At 40.2% G+C, this 25,743-nt stretch overlaps 1 protein-coding gene across 8 annotated transcripts; it reads right to left on the minus strand.

The window, feature by feature from the left end:
* Positions 1-11: 11 nt before the first annotated feature.
* Positions 12-25,537, minus strand: LOC6736681 (calcium-binding protein E63-1). 8 transcript variants are annotated; one of them, XM_016170272.3, is made up of 7 exons: positions 25,327-25,537; positions 20,895-20,933; positions 20,749-20,788; positions 9,844-9,987; positions 3,881-4,031; positions 3,668-3,816; positions 12-1,945 (listed from the first exon to the last, which is right to left on the minus strand). In XM_016170272.3, exons 2-7 carry the CDS (start codon positions 20,931-20,933, stop codon positions 1,923-1,925), a joined length of 546 nt encoding a protein of 181 aa, XP_016030303.1. In that variant the 5' UTR covers positions 25,327-25,537; the 3' UTR covers positions 12-1,922. The 8 variants fall into 8 exon arrangements, with proteins under 8 accessions (XP_016030303.1, XP_002083537.2, XP_016030301.1 ...); XM_002083501.4 differs by lacking the exon at positions 25,327-25,537 and adding an exon at positions 23,149-23,516; XM_016170270.3 differs by lacking the exons at positions 20,749-20,788; positions 20,895-20,933; positions 25,327-25,537 and adding exons at positions 14,215-14,482; positions 15,505-15,636.
* Between the last annotated feature and the right edge of the window lie 206 nt (positions 25,538-25,743).

Here is a 25,743-nt window from a genome sequence, read left to right on the forward strand (position 1 = left end):
TAAAACATTTGTTGAGCGTTCGTGTACCGTTTTTATTTATTATGCCACGTCTCGTTTTCCGACTCGAAATCGCATTTATAAATTATGAAATCTTTAATACCTATTCCAATTATCTACCACTTTAAGTACGCATACAGATAATGTCTTAGTTCTTGTGTGTTTTCCAGTATCTATACACATAGAAGATATTATTAAGTATGTAGTTTGACCATTAACATAAACAGTAATCGTGTATATAAGTAGTAATATTGTTGGGTAGGTATATAGTCCTGCATATAGTTGGTAAGCACATTAAGAGGTCATAAAAAACTACTTGCATCGAAGTACATACATACATAATATATCGGGTATATTTAATGTTTTGGGCTAGAGTTTAATTTGATTCGGTCTTCGATTTTTGATTAGGTTTAAACTTGCTTTGCCTTTGCAGTCCTGTTGTAAATACCATACAAAAGTTGTGGTTTTCGGTTTGCTTTCCTTCTGTTTACCCAATTTTGCTATTTGTACCTTTGACCTGATTATATTTACTCCACGCAACTTTTATCCATATAGTGTTTTAAATGTATGTAAATATATATATTTTAATTCTCGTTTCACTGATTTTTCAAAAGAGCACTTTTTTATATATATAAATTGTTTAAATTGTATTCATTGATTTCGTTTTTAAATTTTCTAAATTTGTATCAAAAAAGGGCAATGAACTAATTTAAACATATTATTTGAAACCACGATACCTCAAATCGATGAGTTGTAATTGTTATAAAAATCATTTTGTATTTTTTGCTGAATTATCTATGGGACGGCAATATGCAATGGACTGAATTTGGAAAATCAATCAGAAAAAAACCGAAAATAAACAATAATTCAATTAAAATTACTTGTCTTTAAACTATTAAATCCTAGAACTCTGAAATGTTCTTCTCTGGTTGTTAGTTAATGTTTAATTGTATTTTCATTAACTTTCAATATAGTTGTTGCTGTTCGTATATTTTTTTAAGCTGAAAAAACATCGTGACTATAAATTTGGATTCCGCTTACAAAATATTTTCAGTTATCTAAATAATAATGGTAACTTTAAGTTGTTCATATATTCATTTAAATATCGATGTTTTTTGCAGCTCTAGCGAGTAACTTCCCAACTGAAATTAAATGTTTTGGTTTCTTATATAAATTGTTAACATTTATTTTCTTATTCTAACAAATTTGAAACAATTTTTGTTTGTTTTGGGGTATTTGAAACGCGCATACATCGAAAGCAGCATAACTACAATAAAATACAAATATATGAATCCACCTGCTGACCTGCTTCGAATCTGGATATATTTTAATTTAATTTTTATTTGTAATTTCTCTACATGTTGTCTGCTCTTCATTTTCGCAGCACCCTAAACACAATATCACTCACGCGCTCAGACTTATCCGAATATGCATTTTATATGTTAAATGTAAATGTTGTGTGTGTGTCTCTGAGTGATTTAAATCATTTCTGTCGCACAACGTCTGCCCAAATTAGTCTAAACTTTTCGCTTTCATTTCCATTTTCCACATGAAGATTTCACTTGCATCATACGGAATATGAATAATTCCACTTTTTACAATCGACAAAACTTTGAAACTAATTTACATATGAATATGTTGTGTGTGTGTGTGTGGGTGTGATGAAACTAAAACATTATGGGTGTGTATGTGTGTGTGGCCTGCCTTGCACTTTTTTCATACCCTTGTATAAATAAGTTTATTGTTGTATAAAATTTCAAACAATTACGCTCTGCACATTTTGTTGCATTATTATTTTCTGCATGTCTGAGTATATTCTTAATAGCTTAACAATTATGCTGAAGGGGCGCAACTCGGGCTGCATTCCGCTCGAAATTTCCAGGGTTTTGGGGTTGACCATGCCTCCTTGATGGGCGTAAATCTGCTTAGAGCAAAAGTCTCGTGAATTCTGAAATGAAAAATGAGGAAAAAGTCAAAAAATTTCATTTAAAATAATTGTTGTTTTAAAGAAAGTGAAGTATTTTATACTAAGCTAAAACTGAATATCAAGTTTTAACATAATTTTAATAGCAGGCAAATTGTTTTTTTTTCCTATATTTTCTTAAGTAAGCACCCCAATTGGTTGATAAAGTTAAATGAAATAAACCTGACACCCATTTCCCCTGACAGTTGTGTCCACCGAGGCAGAAAGCATTTTGCAGATGAGCTATCCAAACTATATAAGCTGTCGCCTCGGGTAATCACGCCTTCGAAGGGCGAAACTACGTATATTTTTCTTTTTTTCAAAGAAGGTTCTCCTGGGGGCGTCGTACGTGTTGCTCCGACCAATCGACCCATTCTCAAGTTTTCCACTCTGGGCCCCAGCACACTGCGTTCTGCAGTGTCAGCAGAAAGTGGAACGGACAACGTTGCGTATGCCGTATAACGTATAACGTATACGCAATGTTGGCCGTTGTCGATGCCGGTGCAAAGTAAATAGCGTTCGGGCAAAAGCAACAACATCAGCGAAATGAGTAAATAAATTGCAGATGCCAGCAAACAAATGCGGGCTGCGGGCCGGGCCGTTCGAACTTTGCTGAACTGGGTGGCCGTAGTGGGTGGTTGGGTGAAAGGTGGCCTGTCAATGCGTTACAAGGTCAAAGTATCAACTAGCGAGGCGATGGCATATGAACCTAATGATACAGTGGATTCTACTGGCCGGGCGCAAAGCACACACACCTTTTGCAGCAAAGAAAAAAAAAAAGGTAGAAAAAAAACAGAAACAAGTACAAAGAGGACACTCGAGTCGAGCATGTCCCCGTATTAGTTTAAGTTTATTAAACCAATTTTATGCCACGCAAGGGAATTCTGTGCTGTTCTTTTTTGCGCCATTAGTGCACAATAATAAGTGGGTGGATTCTGAGGTTGGTTATTCCACTTCATTCTGGGTCAACTGCAGCATGGACACGCTTATTCTGCCTTTCTTAAACTCCTAGATGAACTGAAACTGGCTATATAAAACCTAAAAACGTTAGCCACTAGAAAACAAAATGTACCTTCAACTTTCATCAACTAGATGATTTCTGATCGACTTTAGGAGTTTATACCACTTACTGCGTACATCATAAAATTCTACTCCTTAAGCACTCAATCTATGAAAATCGAATAAAGCCACCAAAGTCGCGAGTAGCCGGTATAAAAAACTTTACGAGTAAACAAACAAATAAACCTTGGGTTGTAATAGGTGAACTCCTGTTGCTGTTACTCGAGGTTAATAAACTTTGTTGTCGCCTTATTTGTCTAGCTGATTTATGGGCGTACGGCTTTCGGTGCGTTTGGCAAATATTGACATGAGTTTGGCATATTTTATGCCAGCACTTGATTAGGACGCAGACAGGCGCAGCTACAGATGCAGAAACTGGAGCAACAGGACTTCAGCTTTTGAACGATTCTCAATGGCAACAAATATCTTTAAGAATAACTTAAGAATGAACTGCTCATAGTAATAACATAATTAACTGATATTTAAATTGAAAGCCCTAATGTGCAGCGCATTTAATTTCGGCCGATGCACACATGTCCTTCCATGCGAACGCCTGCGTCAGCAGTGTCCTTTGTCCCTTCTCCCACGTCCTTTGTCTGCGGCTGTGGATGTGGCTGCTGCCGTTGCTGTTGCTGCTGCTGCACTCACCCTCGTAATTGATGCGCCCGTCCTGGTCCAAGTCCGCGATGACCAGCAGCTGCTCCAGCTGCTGCTCGTTCAAGGGCTCCCCAATCATCTCCATGGCGGTCTGCAGCTCGTCGCGCGTTATGAACCCATTGCCATCCCGATCGAATACTCTGCGGGGTGGGAGGGGAGGCGATTAACCGGGGGCACCAAGGGGTTAAGCGATGTGATACGTACCTAAATGCGGCTATCAAGTCCTCGGTGACATCATCGGCCTCGTCCACCGGCTTGCTGTCCTTGCTGTCCTCATGTGAATGCTGCTCGTCCCGCAGCGCCTGGATCCTGCCCACCCATTGCAGGAACTCGGCCTCGTTGATTAAGCCATTGCCTGCGAATGGGAAGAGAAGAGGATGCGCGGTTGAGAAATGAGTGGGTTGTGTTGCAAGGACAACTCGGGAATATCCCGACGGTAGGCAAGTGCAACAGTAGCTCCAGTAATTGAACGCACTCGCAAAAAAGAAGTCAGTAAGTTGCAGTACTCTGCAAATCAGTTAGCCATGGAATCCCCATCCACATTTATTTGGTATTTTCCAAGTCTTAAATTCCTCAAATGCTTACAACAGAAGATAAACATTTTCCGTGCAAGCGCTGCTGGAAACCTTTTTCCACAAAACACTTTTCGCAGCTGGAAAAAAAATGCATTTTCATTGTTGGGAAGTGTTCACACGCCTCAATCCCCTGGCAACGAGGACATCCTTTGTTGGCAGGATATGCTCGGCAGGCTTCCTCCTGCGCCAATCCCAGTGCGCCCAGGTGGTGGCATTGTCAGAGGCATTTCCGGCTGAGATCTCGCCGACCATTAACATTCACAAGAAAAATAACAACAGCAAATGGATGGCAGGAAAACAGGAAAACGAGAAATCAAAACCAAAGCCAAAGCCAAGGGAAAATCCTAAGCCGAATGCTGCAAGTGAGCGCTCGCAGTGGGAACGGCTCAACTTTTTCTGCCGCTGAAACTTTTATAATTAAGCGCAGAAGATACTGCGTCCGGAAAACCTTTTGCGCTCTGCTTTTCGGCCTTGACCTTCACCATGATAATAACAAAAAAAAATAATAAAAAAAATATAAGAAGAAAAACAAGTGTGAATGGCAACGAAAGCGAAGTCGAAATCTCTGATAGTCCACGCTCGCATAAATTTGGTGGCGATGCCAAGGGACATCAACAAAAAAAAAAAGGAGCGGGTGGTATATCATTTTCTTTTTTTTTATCTCTAATTGCAATTTGTTTGAGCAAACCGCAGCCATAATTAGAATTGCTAATTTATTTGTCAGCTAAAACCAAAAAAGAATAAACTCGGGCAATATATATATAATCCTATTAAATCAAATGGCACTAAAGAAATCAAGTTTTCCTATGTTGTGGGATGGATTTCTTAACTTGAGCACATTTTGCAACTCAAAAGAAGGCCTAATTTGGGATAAAAAATGTATATAAGTGAGTAAAAATTACAGAATTTAGATAGCAAAATTATTTTAAGACTGAAAGGGATTATAGGATAGGATTATAGGCTTTTGTAACTCGAAGTATAGTTAACTCAAAATGTAAGGCAGTTTAAGTTAAGTAATAGATAAAGATTCCGTCTCAAACTGGCTGAAAATTCATTGCTGGTGATTAGCAAGAGAAACAGTTCGTTGCCAGCCGTTTGCTGGCATCAAAAACGCATTAAGGGTCAAACAACCGAATCCGCATCAATTAGACAATTGCACCCGACGAGTTCCTTGGCCCGAGGCCAGCTAACAAAACAAAGTTCCACACTGCTTCCAACTCTCTGGCGGAATACAAATATTGCTCCATCGTCAACATATCAACATATCACGATGATTGCTTTGGGTATTTGCTCATATGTTGCCAACCGACGATGGGTCATACATGACCCATTATTGTCATCCACCTCGACCCGCACCGTCTTCCTCTATTTGCCATTTTCCTGCCGCAGTTTTTCCTGCTTTTCCCCGCTTTTCTTGTCGCTCTGACATCTGTGTGACATTTCTCTGTGTGTCGACGCTGCTCGGAAAATGTTTTCATTCGCGCTTAGCGGCTTTCATTCTACTTCGAGTTTCCTTCTCTTAAACAAGACTTGCCAATTGTTGAGATAGATGATGGGTATTTGGTAAACATACATTAAATTTGCATCATAACATGAATAATTGTGTTTTAAAAGTAAATTGAGATAAATTTTACAAGTTTCATAAGCCAAATCGAAGCTTGTTTTCTGAATGAAATGAACTACCGAAAAAATCTTCCTTTCACATCCCAAAAACAGGGTATCTAGGATCAAGTCTTCATCTTTTAGGACTGCAGGTCTTGTAAGATTTCATCTCCTTCTCAAGGGCCAAGCCCCCCAGCTTGAGAGGCCTTCCTTTCAGCTGTTTCCTCTCTGTTTTTTTTATTTTTTAAATGCGAAAACCAAATGCACATTATCCCCATCTCTGCGTCTATCTGCTCCGATGTCTGTGTCAGGCTGCGAAAAGGACAAGTCCAAGGATAATGAAAATGGCTTGGTTATATGTATGTTGGTGTTGACGTTGCCGCCATTGTCATCGTTTGTCGTCCTTTTTTTCCGTCCTTATTTTTCTGAGCCATAAGGACGAAGGCGAGGGCGTTTCTGGCTGCGACTGCTTGTCCCACATTTCGGTAATGTCCTGCATACAGCGTATCCTGTGCAGGGCTTCTGGCACATACATATGTCTGTGCTCATTTGGCTCGTTAGGCAGGCAACGAATTTTCAAGCTTGACCTGCAGTTGGGATTACATCGTGGCATTGATTGATGGCATTCCAATCGGAATGCCCTAAATCATAAGTGCATAGGTTGCACAATCAGCGAATATTGTTCTCATTCTACAATATGGTAGATTAACTTGTGCTGCTACCAATCTCTCCTCAACTGTGAACTTGTCCTTTTTGGATGGCTCTATTTCAATCACAGATCCCTTCGGTTTATAGGCCACCCTCGATGACAGACATCCAATGACAACCGGCAAAACAAATGGCCACTGCGGTCTGCCAGTGCAGTCCGTTGGTTTGGTGGATGGGAGGGGATCCTGCGGAGAATCGCTGAGGTGTGTGGCAACAACTTCATGGCAAAGTGTAATCAATTATTGGCAAATGTTGCTGCCGGTTGTAGGTGGCGCACACTATATATGTTTGTATGTGGCAGGTGACCTCATGCCACAAAGAACGGAACGGAAACGGAAGTTCGCCGTGGGGATTCGGACTGTATGTGTGTGGATGGTGCCTTGTTAGATTGTTGCTTTGCACTGAGACGATGTTTGCCCGCATTTGGAGTTGTAAAGCAGGCAATAAATGCTGACTAATACACAGGCAGGCAGCCATGAGCGACTGGCTTTGATGGCCAATAAATTACCTTGCAGTTGGGGCCATTAATTAAATCTCTACAAAGAGCCAACGTTGCGTATGTGCAACGTCTGCTGGTAATGGGGAATTTTCATTTTTCGGCCAAGGAATGCAGTTCAAGGCGACGCTTTTAAGGGCCCCAATGAACTTTGAACTTAGTTTCGACCATTTTTGGGGGGAATTTATTCCTTGCCAGCCATTTCCATTCCACTTGGTCGGCAATTTTCAAGGAATTTTCGCTGCTGGCATTTTAAGCTGTATTTAATTTGGCTCCTAGCTTCCATTTGGCCCTTGGTTATGTAAATTTCGGCCAGGGGTCTTCACCGAAATTCGATTAGGACCGAAATGCACCAAGGTTATTTCGGCCTCGGTGGGTGGTTTTCTGTCGGTTGGCTGGTTGTGCAATTGCCACGACAGTTGTTGCTAATGCGAAGCCAAAAGTGGTTTTGGCCACGGCAAACTAATTTCACATGACAAAGATACACACGCACACACACCGAGAAAGATGGAGCGAGATTCCCCGCGGGTTTGGCTTTGACACTTAACAACTTGGCTAATAGCAAACTTAATGGCTTACAGCTGCCGTTTATGCGGATTTTGCGCCCTCCACCTGCAGCCCCAACTCCTGGTGGCAATTAATTTGGCTGCCTAAGTGCGTGCAACAATTTTTAAATCATGTTGTGCCACTAAGCGGCAATTGAGCCCCAATAAACTAGGTGGAAAAATGGAGCCGAGCAGCGAGGAAAATGGCAAAAAATAAAACTGTGGCTCGCGTGTCGCAATCAACGAATAAAAAAGGCCAAGAAAAGCTCCACCAGGTGGTCACTTAGCCGTGTCCGAATGGCTAAATCAGCGTCTTGATACCTCATGTAGCCAGGCCCCTCTCTCTGGCGAGAGTGTCTCTGAATCCCCTGGAATGTCAATGAAGCCATCAAGTGCACGCTTTAAACCGCATTCAACTGGCCTGGCCGGGCCCCAATCGAAGTGCTGGCCAAGTGAGTATCAAAAGCCAAAACACAGTCAAGTGTGCCTTTGTCTCTCGCCTTTTGTGGCCATTTCTGGGCAAAGCTCCTGCCCTTTTATGGTGATTTGCTTTTGCCTTTAATGGGGTTCAAGGACCTACTCAGTTGTGCACTTTTTGAATCAGAATGGGTTTTTTATGGGGCCAGTGCAAGAGATGGTCGCAGAAAAATTCAAAAATAATATAATATATTTAGTGATTTCAAACCCCTGCTGCATTATGTTGCATGCGTGGCACAAATGTGCTGAAAAGCTCCGAATTTCAGACCGGATTTGTCTATCGTTTCCATTGAATTTCGGCAGCACCCAGCAGCCTTTTCCTTTGTCTGTCTGGCACATGTCGCTGTCTGTGTTCCGAGTGTGGTTCGCTGTCAACTTACAACTTACAGGTTTCCCAGAGGTCGGCAAACATGTGGCATGGACGGGTGTGTGCAGCCCTCGCCTGCTGGTGGCAGGCATCAAAACGGGCCCCCTGTGCCCCAGGACCCCTTCGTGGGTCCTGCGTGGAGGAGGGCTGTCAGCAACAGTTGCCTGCTTTTATATGATAAATGTCACTAGCCCGCAAACCAATTCCTGTGAAAAGCCCCTGTCCTTTTCGCCAGAACGTGACCGAGTTTAAATTCACAGCATAACCGGTGCAAACTGCAGACCAGCGATAAGAGCTCCTAATGCAATGGACAAATATTTAAATTACCTGTGAAGCGATTAACCCAAACTCAATTGACAGACTCGAACAAACAAAAGTGACAGCGGCACGCACTATCTTTAATATATGCAAACAATATATATATATTTAGTCAATTTATCAACATTTACTTGTTAAGCCCTCAATGTTAATTTGTATTTAAAATAATAGTCTTTTCAATTATTTGTCTAGATAATACGAATTGACTTTAATTAAAATCGTTTTCCTCGGCACAAACTCGAAATTCATTAAAGTCTATTTAAGGATAAGTGCATTATTGATGTGAGCATATTGCAATCACGACAACAACTGCATTTTAATGGAGGAAATTCAATTTTCTGCCAGGTTGCCCTAATTTAATTTTAATATGCACAACAGGGCGAAACTGATGAATGAAATATAAATAACACAAATTGCATGCATCCTTCGTTTATATCCTTACAAGTTTATCGGACGAGGAAGTCCTTTTACGGCACTCCGTCTTGTCTGGGGAATTTATATAATAAAAAATGCATTTCCTAACGAGTAAATTAAATGAGAAAAACTTCTGCCACGAGAGACAGGAGGAGCTCAAGGCGGATTTCCTAGGGGGCATTAAACTTGTTTAAATGAAATTCCACAGAGATGAGAACGTTATATTTCTATATAACTTAATGCAATAAAATTCATAACTATGGCAGGATCATGTCAGTTACGATTACCATTGCTTTTATTAAATAAATTTCGTAGCATACTTATTTGGGCTTGTTTCCTTGCACTGAAATACTGGCAACTCCTTAGTTCAAGCGGCACTTTGTTTACCTTTGGGAAATTGAAACGAATAGCCAACTTTTTCAACCCTCATATTTGTTTACATCGAGGTCTAGACTTGATTAAATGCCAATCGACATCCCTCGGTGGGTTTAATTAACGCTCCCCGATGGCATTTCAAATGCCATCGAGCGTCGTGAATTATTAAAGGGCAGACAAACAAACACTTTCATGGGGACAAACTGTTGCACTTTGCGTCCACAGGTTGTTGGCCAGGCCAACTGGGAAGGGGCCTGGCCAACTGAAGTGGTCCTTCGAGTGGCACTCACCTGAGTGGCTCGCCTCACGTATGAGATCGTGTATGAGTTCGTCACTCACGTTTATGCCCAGGTTCTTTAGCATAAACTGCAGCTCGTTGGCGGTGACGCGACCGTCGCGATTTCTGTCTAGTAGATCGAATGCTGTGCGTAGATCTGCAAAAAGAATAGAAGAAGCATTATATAACATATTTAAACTAAGTAACACAAGTGTAATATGGTTTTAAAGGCGAAGTGCACTGCCAAAACCCTTTAAAGTAACACAACATTCTATGTTTAATCCCTTGAATATATAAGCATTTATCTTAGCATTTATTTTAGTTTAATTAAAGTGTAATGTATTCTTCAACACTTCCCGGTAAAAACATTTATTTAATTCATTTTCGTCCATTAAGGGCTTTTCCCAGGCCCAAACCACTTTCGTTTGCGGTTTTGTCGAGAAAATATTACGTATGCGCCGCGTTAGCCACAACAAACTACTCAGGCCACATAAGTATTTACATATCAGCTGGAATAAAATGGCGTCTTAAGTTCTCACGATTCCGAAACGCAAATTTGTCCCAAACAAAATTTTATGGCGAAAGTAGGGCAAACCCAAAGTCGTAAAATGAAAAGGCATTTCTGTGGAAATGCGTGATTTGTTTTTTGGTAAAAAACTTGCGTGCTTGTTTTCGTTTGTTACTGCATTTGTGGAAATTATGGAGCGTGCTAGAAAAAAGCGAGCCATTGAAAAATGTTTATCGTCCGGGGGAATTTTCTTGTTTTCCCACCGAGCAAACAAAAAATAATCGCTGCATGCTTCCAGGCTAAGACGGAAATTACTCGGGCTTAAAGGCTCATTCGGGATTTGCGGCGCGGCGTTGGTATTCTCTTGGCCAGAAGTTTGGGCCTGCTCGAGCTGGGTCCTTGCACAATAATTAAGGCCTTGCGATGGCCTTCTCTGCGGCACGCCAAGAACCGGCAGCCAAGACCCCAGTCAGTGCCTTGGGGCCATCAAATCTGGGGAAAACGTCTGGGCGCCCCAATGCCAAATCGATCAAACTTGCAGTTGGCCCGCCAGAATGCGGCCATAAATATTGCCGCTTGGCCAAAACTTATAATTTTTCCAATCGCGCATAACTTTGCGTGCAATCGGCTATGCAACTTGCTCGCCTAAATGCGGTAATGGAGGAAGGCAGGAAAATTATGGCGATTCGCATGATACACCAGCTTGGGAAAACATTGATGATGGCTTCCATCAAAGTTTTTAGGCTGAAAAGTTCACAGAACAGGCCAGCGCATAAAAGTCTAAACCTTTGAATATTGATGCGTTTACTTTGTAGCTACTAATATACATACTATATAATATTTATATATTTAAGCGACCTATCAACTCCGCGTAGAAATGAACTTTGTTGCACAGATTTTTGCAATATTTTCAAGTTTTCGATAAGAAACCATTTATTGTTGCTAAGTGCAACAAAATGTAGAAAACGAAAGGAGGGCAAAAAGTAATATTATCCTTTAAGGGCAGCCGCTCGCTTGTGGCAGGTTTCCGATGTAAAAGGAAAAATCTGGAATAGGGAAAAAAGATATGCGAAAATTGCATGTAAATTGCTTTGGGCCAAGCCGCTTTTCTGCCAGACCACGCCCCCTTTTCCATTTTCCCCCGCTTTCCGGCGCTTGTAGAGCACTTCCGTTGCCGTAGCTTTTGTTAATACGACCACACACACACTTGAGCCGCCCCGTACTTGTATAGTTTGTAATTGCACACGTGTTTATACTTCAAATATTGACACATTGACACCAATATTTCAGCGCACAGAGGGATTGGGGAATGGAGGGAATGACAGGTGTCGGGACACTGGAACATATTGAGGTTAACCCATGGATCGGCGCATTTGATTGGCATCTAGTTAAGTTGCTGTCGCCGCTTTCTCGCCAGATACCATATAGATTATACCATATAGATTTCGACGACCAAACGAATTCAAATTGGTCTGTTGCTCGCTTTTGCTTTTGAGCCATTGGCAGCCGATTGATGTCTGCGGCGGTTTAAATTCAAATTTGGCCAAAATGAGATATGGTAATGCACCAATGCTCAAAGCGAATAGAATGAAAGTTCAGAAAAAATCATATAACTCTTTAAAGGAGTGAAAGAAAAAATGAAATTCGAAAATAAAGTTAAAATATTCCAAGTGCGAGTGATGTATTGAAAGTATTAAATCAACATTGTTTTCTATCCTATCAGCTAGTCATTAAAATCCTGTGCACCTTATAAAATGCAAAAGGACTTTCCCCTTTGGCATTCTGCAAAGATGTAAGCTAAGATAGACGCGCCCGAGTTGGTAGTAGCAATTAGCGAAAGTTTTATAATTGCCTTATTAAATCGGGACAAAGACAAACTTGAGGTTCCATCAGTTCAGCGCGACATTTCCATGACAAAGTCGAAGTGCGATGTGGCAGAAAGTTGGCCATCTGTAAGTGTCGCTGTAACTAATTGAGCCGACAGCTTGGGGCTCCCAGTTCCTCGGAATTCGCCATTATTCCTGGCGTACGAAATGCGAGATGGGGGAATTGCCCCCCTCCATTTTCCACTGCACTTGAGCAATTAAAGTTCCTTTCGCAAAGGGAAAGAAATGGGGGTAAAAAACATTTGTTGTTTGCCCTTGTCTGTTTGGGTTTGTCGCTTATTCCAGCCTTGTCATTGAACTTGATAATTGCATTGCATCTCTCCCTCGACAGACCCTTTATATGCCATTGGCTCCTCCTCCCCGGAGCCTCGTTTTCGGGGACCAGTGTAATTGAGTTGCCAACAAAAACTTGACAACACTTTCCGCCCAGAGCGCACAGAGGAACCCCAATAAATTGCACTTGCACACTGTGGCTGCCGTCGTAAATAACGCTTAAAGGCGAAAAGTTTTTTAGCTCCGAAAACTTTAGCCATCCCACACACACATTTATTGACGAAGGACTTGCGAAGCGAAATAAAATTCTGAGGAGAAAATTGCTCTATGCATAAGCCACTGAGACCATGAAAAGTGACTGAAAAGAGGAAGTGCTAGATTTGGCCATTTCTTTTCGGGCTTTGCGGTAACGCATTTCTTAGATTTACTCAACACTGATTTGAAAATGGCTTTAGAAAATTGTATTCAACTGATTTTTCAAGCCATACCAAATTTTTCGTATCGATTTCATTCAAAGCTTTTCTTTACCTACCAATGAGAAAATCTTCAAAGTAAATGTTTCTAATTTGAATTCCCATGTTTATGCTTTGTTTTTCGATTTGCCTTGGGTATTTATATCCCCGACGATAAGCAATATTAATCCCCTTTCCTCTGCTCGCTCTGAAATCAAATTATCCAGCACAAAGGACGCGGCTTGAAGATTTTACGCGGGCTTTTCAACACTTCAAACGTGTCAAATTGAAGTGGGCGTGGGTGTATTTTGAAGAGCCTCTATTTGTCACCGACATACACGGCGAAACTGTGTGGGGCTCTATAGAGTTGAATATAAAGTTGGGAAAAGACTACAGAAATCCCACAATTATTTTGTGGAAAGTGGGAAAGGAGAAAAATCAAAGCGGAGTTCTGAAACTGACTTAGATTGGCTTGAATTGATTGTATATATTTACACAAATGTGTAGTAAATAAACAAAGTACAATTGAATGACACTAATAAGGACCTAATTATTGGAACTATGCCAGGCGCATGGTCACTTTGTTAATTAAGATGAAATAAAATCAGCTTGGTCACACTGCACTGTTAACTTAAGTCAATTGATTGTCATCTGACTCAAGTCCTAAAGGCAAATCGAAGCGAAATTTAAGGACCGTAACCATAATTATAATGAGAACGTGAAATAATTGGTTGCCGGGTCGCAAGATAAGATACTATGGTATATATGTATGTTATTCACAACAAATGAGCAAAAAAAAAGAATAAAAGAACACAACACAACAGAAAGTTATCGTGTTGATTAGATTCGAAATTTCGCTGATTGTGTTTGATTGTGCTTTTGTTTGTATTCCTTTGGTGAGTGGGCGCTTGATTTGGCATGACACACGACTCTGTTTTGTTAAATTTCGCCCGCTCTAATTTATTTATTTTTTTTTTAAATATTGTACACATGCATATTGGCTTTCAGCGATAATTGCCCCCTATCCACATCATGTGCTCGCTTAGCACTATCATAGGAATGTGTGACCGAGTTAATTGCAGTGGTAAAAGCAAAGTAGTCAACAAAAAGTTAAATTTATGATGCTCAGCTAGTCCGATTTTGGACTTCCCCCTGCGTGGTGTTAACTCAAATACTTATAAAGTTTTTCGGATTATCTCAATTTGAGTGTATCATAAATGGCAAAATTTAGTGTGCGAAATAAGAGAATAAATTATTTTCCATACTTAGCTCACCTCGCACTTGACTTGCGATTTCTTTGTGATCCATTTCAGTTGTTTTCTGTTTTTTTTGCCTATATCTATCTATATAGTATTTATAGATTTAGTGTTTTGTGTTATTTTCGACGCTCGTTTGTTTGTTATTAGCTCTATGTTCCTTTTTCTTTTTGCTCTCCGGCAATTATGACTTTTTGCTGCTTTGCGGATGTGTGTACTTATTTGTGTCTCTGTTAACGGGGCGTATGAGTAACGCCAGCGAATTGTTTAGTTTTCACTGCTTAAACAATGAATCGGAAAATGGGTTGGGAACAATTGCTAGATTATTTTTGATCTTGGCCGAGCAGCGCACCAGTACAAACAATTGGGCATTGGTTTGGTTTGATGTTTGAATGGCAATTAATTGCTAAAATCACAAGTGAATAAGGTCAAAGTGGCGATATCCCAGGGTCAGGGTGCATTATATTTTCTATTCCTTTTTGTTCCTTTTTTGCCATTTCCCCCACATAGCGCCGACACTTGTCGGCTTTCATCAATTTATCGCCCGTCACACGCTGAGTTTTCCCAGACTTGATATTTCAATAATTATGCAGCCTGACAGCCATTTCTCTTAAGGCCAATAAATATATGTCTGGGCTGATGCAAATTGAAAGTTCTATGCCACGAACAAGAGAAATATGATGGCAATTAAGCTGAATTGATTTTTTTGGCTTTCTAGGAGTGAGTTTTCAAAGCCTTTTATTATTATGTGTAACTACTTAGTCGAATTCTCGCTCTTTAACAGTTTCCTACATATTGAGAACCAAAAGTTCTGGGAAACCCCGTTTGTCATATTCAAATATAGGGGTATTGATAACCCCTGAATCATATTTTTTTGATAACAACTACATGAATCTTTCCCTAACTAATAACTTGACTCATTATTGGTCATTGCAGTATGCAATTCGACAGAAGATAATGCAACGTGTTCGTAGAAATCAGTGACATAACAACTTATTTTTAGGGGGTACCGGTTGTCCTGTTTTAAGTTCCTTGACTTTTAACTTTCAGCTTAAACTTAAGGACTTATAGACAGACACCTCAAGGCCGCAAGTTACGCTTCAATTACGCGCACTGTATTTAAAATGAATTGGCGGGGTGGTGTCCCATCAGTGGCCAGTAATCAAACCAAAACAAGGGCAATAGCTCGTATTAATTGTAACCTTTCTGGAATAAGAAAGCAGCTGCTCTGGCCAAGAACTTTGAAGAACCGATAGCGAAAAGTTAGTGTTAGTGATTAGAGATAGCGAGATAGCGCACCGAAAGTTCGGTTATATTGTTAGTTAATTTCAATCCGTCGCGACTTTCTGTTCGCGCCGACTTCGAAACTGAAACTGAGCGCTCTAAAACGGAACCCCATGAATGGCGCCCCGTTGGCAGTAGGTTCGTATGTGCGCCCCCAACTGAAAGAGTCCCGTTAGCCGAAGATGCTTCGGATCCACGAGACTTCGCGATTCTCTGGCTTCGTCGAAATTTCATTCATTGCTGGGGCAACCAGCGAATTCTTCTCTGTTTTTGTTGCTGTCTCTGTTTTCATAACGTTCTTCGTCGCGGAGAAAGCGGAAGGGCGAGAGAATGAGAGAATGTGTCGGAATGTTTTTTAGTGTTTTCCCTTTCGTCTCAACATTCACGTGACGGCGTTTGCTCTTCTTTTGAAGGACTTCTCAGACTTTTTGCGCGTGTTTTTCAAATGAAATATGATAGTTGTTCACTCGTCTGGCAATTATTTTCTATCGGTGATTTTAAAATGATTATACAAACCCTTGTAGACATAAATAATATTTCATAAATTCATTATATCAAATCATATATATATTAATACAACTATAGCCAAATAAATTTAATTTCTTGCACTTATGTATGTACGCCACATTTTTTACGCCACAAAAATTATTACGCATAGGCCCTGTATTTAGGGAATTCCCTCTGAAATGGAATCTTCTAAGAATGTTTCCAGTGGCCTTGCTCCAACTAAAACGACAACAACAACAAAACACAGCATGCATTTGGAGTGACAACAGAAAAACGCAGATGCGCCTAGTGCATGTGTATTGGTGTTCTTGAAGGGGAATTTACGAAGCGCTCTTTCTCTCTCTCTCTCTCTCCATTCTTTTGCCTGGAAATCGTGGGAAAGCCGACTGAGTCTCTCTTGGCATGTCATCTCACCCACACTCACGCGAACGAAGCTCAGCGAATATGGCGAACAAAACAAAATGAACGAAAACGGATTGTTGTTGTTATCGCAGGCAACGGCATTTGTGTGAATTTGCCAACGCGCGGAAAAGAGAGAGGTAGACGTCTTACACGTAAGGTTTATGCAACGGTATCGCTGCAGTTTTATGTAATCTCAATTAAATCGCATTGTCATCTTACGTAGCGTATGAACCAGATTTATTACGTTTCATGATTAAATTGGCTTACTTAATTTAAAAGCAGTTTAATTTTGCCGTAATGATTATATTATAAAATTCGCACAAACAATATAGAATATTTTTTGGATCCGAAAATATTAAAACATATTTCAAGGTAACTCTTCTACAAACTTATGAAGCTCTTTTTTATTAGATTCGCTTTTTTTATTAACGCGTCGAGACGAGCCAAGAAATAAGGGAATTTATCTTGACCCCTTAGCCACAGAAATCTTCCTGTTTAACAAAGACGGGTTGAAGGAACTTGCAAACAAGTTCTGGTATCGGGTTTCCCTTCCGACAAATGAGCTGCAATCCTTTAACAGAGTCCTGTCTACTTTTCAAAATTCCACAATATTTTCGCTTTGTTCTGCCCTCCGAGTTTCCTCTCCATCCCCCAGTTCGTTCAACCCTGTGCAATGCAAACAACTTTTTAATGAAAATTAATTGGGAAAACTTTTGGACGGCCAACCGAGTGAAATGCAAGCCAGGAGCAACGGCAATCAGTAAACTCTGGCTCAGATGAATGGATAGAGCTCACAATATGTGCACTTTTATTACAGGACGATGGCCTCTATAGTAAAGAACGATTCAATATACGAAAAGAAAACTGCGTCGCAAAAAGAGCAACTTTTCCAGAAGGCGTAAATTGTATTAGGCGCGGAGTAACTAACTAGAAGGATCCAAAAACATCACGAACGCCTACGAAAAAAACGTGGGAAGTACGCAAACGAAGTCACGTGCCGACGCCAGAGGGCGCCACCCACGCACAGTGGGTTGAAATCGGCTAAGGACCCTGGTTTCAATGTGTAATTACTTTCAGAAGACAAGGCTGATAAGTTTAAAGCACACAAAGGGACAATTAGGAGGTTTGTTAAAAGGTATAACATTTAATGAAGATTTGCATAATATATTACGAAAATAATGTGTCTGCAGTATGTATTTCAATAATTCCTCTTTTTATATAAAAATGCATCATAAATGTGCCTTTTTACGAGGCGATTGGTAATATAGATGCGCTGGCACCCAATGCCTTTTATCTGCGGCCTTCCTTTTTTATGACCCGTCAGAAAATCGAAGGCCAGTCATCTGTTCTTTATAGACAGCTTCCCCACAGCCAAGTGAAAGCGGATGCATTTGGATGCCGAACCAATGTCCTGCATTAATATGCAAAAATCAATCCGAGGGCCACTGGCATCGTCAAAATCTTTCATACGCAAAACGTGCCCCCGAAAAGAGCTTTAAAATGGGGTTCAAAAAGGGGTTTCAAAAAGGGGTGGTGAGCGTTTGGGGGTCAAGGACTCCGATACGCACAGCAGCAGCAGACTACGAAAAACACTTTTTCATCTCGTTTTGTTATCGAATCCATTTACGTGACCAAATTAGCGATTTGTATTCAATTCTCGAATTTTTCAGTACATAAATGTGGAAATTGCGTGACAATAAAGAGCTTGAGTGCTAAAATGAATACATTTTTGATTTGGCTTAACAAATTATGTTGTTGAATAGGGCAAATATACAACTTGACAAATTTCCAAAAATTAAACGACCTGAATAAATCACAAGAATGTTAAATTGAAATTTCACAGTCAACAAACTCTCGTTTTTCACTTGTGTTTTATTTTTTGGCTAATTGCCTTGCTATCCATAACTCAAGTCGAGTAGCAAGCCGAGAATTTTGCGGACGAAGCCTAAAAAACTGCCAACGTTGCGTAACCATAAATCAAAGTGCAGGCGTGTCGCCGAAAGAAGAAGAAGAAGAAAGTACAAATAAATAAAAACTCGCAAAAAAATAATACGCCTGCCTTTGACTGTCAGGTTTCATCAGCGGCAAAGTGGCAACAAATTAACTGCCAACCGCCCACTTACCAAATACACAAGCACACAGTGAGATAATTTTTCCAGGCGATAACAGACAGATATATCAAGGGACGGTACACTGGCAGAAATTGGGTCATTATACCATTTCGGATTTTAAAACACACATATGCAAAACATTTCCAACTACATTTAATGCTTCTTTAATGCAATATTTCCCTTTCACGATCAATAATTTTTATAGATTCATTAGTTTCCGATATTTCTCTCAGTGTTTCGCTGCCCTACGTGGCTGCTGACATTCGTTTAATTAGTTTTACGAGTGTGGCGACAAATTGACAGCGCCGTGTTTCTGCGCGAGTTGATTGGTGTTTGCAAATTAGTAATATGGACTTGTCGCGATTACTCGTTCTACCACCGATAGCGTTGGCGATTAGCTAAAGTTCGCTTTTAGCCAAGATTGGTCACCACCTGATACTCACACTTATCATCTTTGCTCATATTTCCGAAGCGAAAAGACGCTAATTTGCCAGGTTTGAAACTGGTTCGGTTTCGCAGGTTTTCAAACAAGTGCGGACTATCGGTCGGCCAATCGATCAGTTTATCAGTCAATCAAGCGAGCGAGCAATCAATCAATCAATCACGGCTACAGAGAGACACTCGAGGGGCACTTCCGACCGCTACATAAGCTGGCGATACTCTGCGAGGGCGCGAAAAATAACAATGCTGCAGGAATGCCGCGTTACCGAGCGATTTATCTACGAAAACTCCCAAGATAATGGCCTGAAGTGAAACGAACTAACCCAGAACCCAGCCTACTTTTGCTATATTGTATTATATTTCATTTGGGTGATAGCGCACCCGCCGCTCCCCGCAGATAACCGAGCGCGACTTATCAGCCGGATGGCAGTGCCCAAATCTGCTGGGTGGGTGGCTTGTTCTATGGGCGATGGGTATATGGGTATCTCTGGGTATCTGTGTATCTGGGATGGTTTGTCTGATTTCATTAAGTGCTAGTCTATATGTCGTAATCGTATTTACTCTCACTCGGATTGCTCGCATTATCTTGATTTGAGTTCTCTGATTACCGGACACTTTGAGTGGGGCCTCAGGCCCAAAAGTATCTCGGATTGGTTCGTCGTCTGGGTTCTAGTAGTACTAGTAGCTCAAAAGGTGTCACTTAGATAGTAGTACAGTTTAAAGTAGCTGCGATGCACTCATAAATATCATGTAAAGCAATATCATAAAATGACTCATGCTCTACATGATTCCCTGCTGCTTTTTCCACTTTAAGGCCAAATATTTGCCGGAGATCAACAGCTGAAGGCAATGTCAAATGAAAGTGCCTGGCGCCGATTTAAATATGACTTGTTTGGCTTGTCAGCCGGGCAAAAATGTGTCACTCGAATGGTGTGGGATCAGCATCTTATCTGATTCGTCTTTCGGTGGTAAACACTTTTGGCCGCAAAAATCGCAGAGCCGAAATTAAATGTCTTATGGCAGGTATTTCGTTGTTGCTCCACTTTTTATATTTTTTCATCGCATTGGAAACTTTATTTTCGCGTTAATTGGACACGTGATGCGCGGGTGTCAGCTATCTGCTGTCCTCTACTGCGATTCCATTTTTTGTGCTATCGTTCGGGGAAAAAAAGAGGCGCGTTAATTAAATTTCAACTCGATTATGGCTATCGTGATTAGATTAAGCCGCATTTCTGTGTGCACAGCAATTCAAGATACAAAAATAGCCCAACTGCGGATCCATCCATCTTGGGGTGCCACAGTGCACCTGTCCCAGGAATATCTAAAATTAGTGGTGCAACAATAAATGGGCTGACATGCAAAAGGCGGTCGGCAATTTGGATGACTAAATTTACATGAACAGCAGGGTGGAAATAATTTCTAGGCCTACATGTTAGCTTAAAACACTAAGCAAAAGTATAAACTGAAATCTGAAATATTAAAGATGCCTAATCATTCTTATTCATTCATATAAAAACATGAATACTTTTCCATGGCCACGAGAAATATTGTTTTACAATCTGATAGTGTGCAAATCGAGATTGTGTATACGCAGCGTGGGCCCGGCCAAGAAATGGCAGAGCTAGCTGTTTATCTTAGCACATAAATTGGCTGTAATTATGAATAATCAGATACTAGATAGCCACGTATATTAACCCATATTTCGTTGAGTTTTTCGCAGAAGAACAGAGGTCACTGTTCGTCTTGTTTGTAAATAAACAATTTGTCTGTTGATTTGTGGTTTGATTTGGTTACTTACCTTTGATTTCCACCTCCGTAAATGGTTTCTTTTTGACAGACTGTGAAGTGAAAAGGCAAAAAAGAAAAAACGAAACGAAAGTGAAAATCAAATAAATACCGAGCAGTCAAAATAAACCGATCGATGCGAAATAATTTCGTGTTTACCTTGGTGGCCCGTTTGCCCAGCAATGCTGTACCCAGCATCTGTAAAACAAAACATTAAGCAAATAAAACATTAAGTATACTAAGTAAAAGTCGATGAGCTAAGGGAAAATATCAGCAGAAGTGTGAACGAAAGTGTAGCATACTCTTCAGCTGCGCGGAAAATCAAAAAGGTATTTGCGGATGGGCTAAATGGTATATTTATACATTTTGCCAAAGGTTTTTTTTTTATTTTTGACATTTTTGTTTATTACGTTGTTCTTGGTTTTTTTTAGCACCCACTTGCACTTGTTGTTTTTCAATCTATTTTCACTCGAGGAATTCCGAGCATCTCAAGTAAGCCAAAAAGAAGTGCAATGCATTTAGTTGGCTCTTTAAGACCAATTCGATGGCATCAACCTCTCATTTAGACCAAATATGAGGAATCTTGGCAGGGGGCTGGCCAGATTGTTCGTGCCTAGCATTTATTTATTTCCCAATTTATTTCTTAATTACGTACTGAATGGCAAGCATTTCAACTATTTTTGATTAATTGCAAAAATGAACCAGCAAATGCGGTGAAAGTGTTTACGCAAATATATCCGAATATTCCAGTATTTCCATTTTCACAAACAATGCTGATTTAAAATTCATTTAAATTGTGTGCAGACGGGCGAAGTTGATTACACTTCAATTAAAGCATGAGCTAATATATATTAATTTGTGTTAAATATATAAACATTTTGTGAATTAAGTTAGACAATATAAAGGTTTAATGAATCACGCGTAGTTTTCCTACTGATTAGGCTTTTATTTCATTTTTTAATCCTACTTAAAAATCGTAAAAATAGTGTGGCTGATGTTCACATGGCCCAAATGGCAACCATGTAAACCTTGTCCCAGGTTAGTTACCTTAGCCAACTGCTGCTTTATTGGCTTAAAGCGAGATAATAAATGCAGAGGTGGCATTGCTCACGTGCCAAGAAGCATACAATGTAAACAAATTAATAAATTTGTTTAATGGCATTTTTCTTTGACACTTGTTCAGGAATTTCCGAAAATTTGTTATGCTCCACAAAGCAGTGCCAACATCATAAATTTGCGGCTTGTTTGTATAAATCTAGATGAAATAAACTTTGTGTCGTCAATTAGTGAATTCGAATAAACAAGTATCAAATCTCGGACCTCAAACAAAAACGAGCATAGTGGGCTAACATCATATTAAAAATATACAAGTAGGAAAGGTAGGGAAAAAGTTAATAATCGCTAGTGTTTATATTGGCCAAGTAGATACACATACGTCGATAAACAAACGCGTTTTTAATGCCTTCAAAAGCACTGAAGCGCATTTTGTACGCCAAAAATCCAGAACGGGCACATTAAGAAACCATTATGATGCCCCTCCGCGAAAGTCGATTTTCCAAAGATATATATATCCAAATATATATATCTATACGCATATACCTATATGCCTTTTATGGACGCTTGTCTGTACTTTTTAATGATGTGTTTTGGCTACAAAGTTATGGGCTGCGACAGCGACGCATTTTATGACTTAGGAAAAACAGAATGCACTGCTTTGGAGCAACTTTATGTGAGTCCCGACATACGCTTTCAAAATAATTATCGTCTGTTCAGATCTGGATAAAATATAGCCGACGGTTCCACTCGATTTGGGCAAGTTTGTTGAGTTCCCATTAGAAATATACTTTCTGAGAAACACTTTGGGCCAGCATACAGAAATTTAATATTCGACAATTCAAAATAATATTATAAGTATGCATTTTTTCATTCTTAAAATAAAAGGTTTCCAAGAAATCCGCTACCATATAGCTCTTAATCCGTATATCATTTTGTTTAACATTAATTGCTAGCAGACAATAAACCTGTTGCAATATTTATACGCGCTCTGTGTAATGAGTTAATCTAAATATTTGACAACTAACAAATACGAACTGCCAATTTAAATGTACCTTGGCGACCCTGACAGGCGAATTGCCGCAATGTAGTACCAATATTGTTATTAAAATTATTTATAGCCGGTAGCCGAGAGAGCGATTTAATATTTGCTCATCATAAACGAAATAAAAACAAATTGTGTATACAACGAAGGCAGCTTTAGTGTCTGCCAGACGGAGAACGAACCATTGAAAAGCGATTAGGTAAATATTTATGCAAATGCAAGCAGGTTTTGGGCCAAAGTCCCAAGATCATCTGGGAATTAGGGCTCAGGAAGATGGGGTTATCCCATCGATAAGAAAATAAGCGCAGTACTCACCTTCAGCTGTTGGCGCAGTCCGCTCATTGGGCTCATTCAAAAACTGATAGCTTTGGTGGGGGAATGAATGCGGTGCCGGTGGCGTATGAGTAATATTTGGTTTCAAATCAACTTTGGCCTAGTTTTCAGCACTTGAATGTGTAATTAAATGTGTTAGCACTCTTGTCACTGGGCACAGTAAAATTATCCAGCAATAAAATGTGTTTACTTTGTATTTTGTTCAACTGCGTATTTATATGTTAACTTTTTAGGGGATTATAATGATGTGTGTTCCTTTTTGTTTGCCTAATAATATATCGCTTTGAATTTATTTTAGTAGCGCGCGCGACTTTTTCGACGATCGTCTCGCCACGGAATCCCAAACAATATTGAGTATTCTACGGCGCTCCAACGATCAAAATGCTGCCAAAAAAAAGCGAAAGCCAAAAACAAGTTGGCGAGAGAAAAGTTGAGAGCGGTATTCCCGCTCTTGCCAGTTTTTTTCTTTTTTTTTGAACCAAAAATTTTGAAATCTCGCCTCGTTCTGGGATTGCCATTTGTTCAACTGCCTTGTATTTTTTTTTTGATTTATTTTCATCGATTTCGATGCTCGTTCGCTCTTTGTCAACGGACGGCATAAAAAGTAGATATTCATTTTTCAATAAGTGTATGTATGTGTCTTTCTAGAGAAAGAACTGTGCCATCAGAAGCGCATGAATAGGAAAAAGCACTTGACCAAACACGTTTCCCATATTTCTGTTTATCTGTTTATCAATGCGCCTAATGAGCAGAGCGAAACGATCTCGAAAACAACCAATTCTAAAGTCGATTGGCTTAGATCAACACTTGAATGGCTATTACATAAGCAGGGGCAAACTGCAAGTGTTATATTTAGTCGCGAGTCATTCAACCCGGCTGCACATGAGATGACAAGAAAGAAGTGCCAGTGCGTTCGTGTGCCCACGTTGCGTATGAGCTATTTTTACCGATCGACAATCCGCCCCGTTGGCTGCACTCAAAAACGCTGGCAGACGGCGACGAAGCTGCGGAATCTTCGATAATTTTAATTAGGCAGCTGTCGTGGATCGCTCAAAATGTTCAGGTGTGGTGTCCACAAGTGACACATTGCTCATACGCCGTGGGGTCAGAAAAAGCTGAAGCTTAAAGGTTAAAATAACACTCGAATTGAGGAATATATTTGCTTTCGCTGAGCACAGCTGCTCAAATATTCGTTAATCTTAAAGTTCACTCACATAGACTCTATATATTTAAATATGTATAATTTTAAGGTACTATAGTTGTTCTTAGAGAAGTTTTACTGTAGCCTCACGTTTCATTGGATTTTTTTGTGTATTTAAAAATTGCACAACTGTTACGAAGCTGTTACTGAACTCCTTATCGATCATTGGCATTATCAGTGGATGAAATTACCCCCAGATGGCAGTGAACTTGCGATGCAGCAAGAGCATCCAGGGATCACCGTTTCCATCAAGTTCGATTCAGTTCGGATGGCTTCCAAGCAGAGACAACCGGAATTGGACTGTTTACGAGCTCATTATCAGCTCATAAACATGAAAGCGGCAGCCAGACACAGATATGTTATGAGTTATTTATTTATTGCAAGCATTTATTACTATTTCTCTAAAGGAAAATGGAATGGAAAAAGGAAAAGGGGTAATAAGACTTTTTGGCCAAAACCGTGTGAACGGCGAGCAAGAGAATTATGATGAGAAATCGGCGAGTTGCTCTTTATAGATATCCAATGTAAATATTTACAATGTTTATTTTTAAACCATATATGTACAGATATAATATAGATGTTTGTAGTACATCGCCTATGCATGTTATGATCGTGCCAGATAAATATTATGAAACTTTGCTGGGCGCCCAGTGGCGGATCCCGTGATTTGCCCTGGACTTAAACGGGGTGTTAATGACTCTGGGAACGGCGTTTAGCAACTTAAGTTAGTTATCGGCGGAAGGCAAACAGAAATGTCGCACTTAGCCGGGTCTTAATGACCCAGCCGTGATATCATCGATAGACAAACACACGGCTGGCGGCCAAACGAAGCGTGAAAAGTGCCCAAGGTCGTGGGGCAAACGGGAAAGCGGAACTCTAACTGGGCAAAAAGTGAGTGCAGTGTAACAAAAGCCAAACGGTTAGCCAAATCTACGTGCCTACAAATCCTGCGCACTTACGGCGAGCGGATTCTCACTGATATCCTCTGGGTCCGCAATCTTGGCCAACTCGGAACACACACACACTAATGGACACGCGCTGGATTCGAATTCGAATCCCGAGAGATTGGGACACGCGACCTATGGACTCTTTTTTTAGAACGGATGCTGCTGTGGCCGCCGCGCCGACACTTTTTGTACTGCGTTGTCTGCAGCGATCTGCGCCTCTGATCAGTCACATAAATATGTGTCCACTAACGAGACGCGACCAAGCCCAAAACGATCATCGTTTGCGTACACTGCGAGGAATTTCCAGGTAGAAATTGTCTCAACATAGCAATCCAACTACCTTTAGAGCATTGAAAATAAACATAAGCATATAAAGTGTATACTATGTATATAATGACATTATAATCCTTAAGTGGTTCGGCATAATAT

The sequence above is a fragment of the Drosophila simulans genome, chromosome 3L, assembly GCF_016746395.2.
Source record: "Drosophila simulans strain w501 chromosome 3L, Prin_Dsim_3.1, whole genome shotgun sequence".
NCBI lineage: Eukaryota > Metazoa > Arthropoda > Insecta > Diptera > Drosophilidae > Drosophila > Drosophila simulans.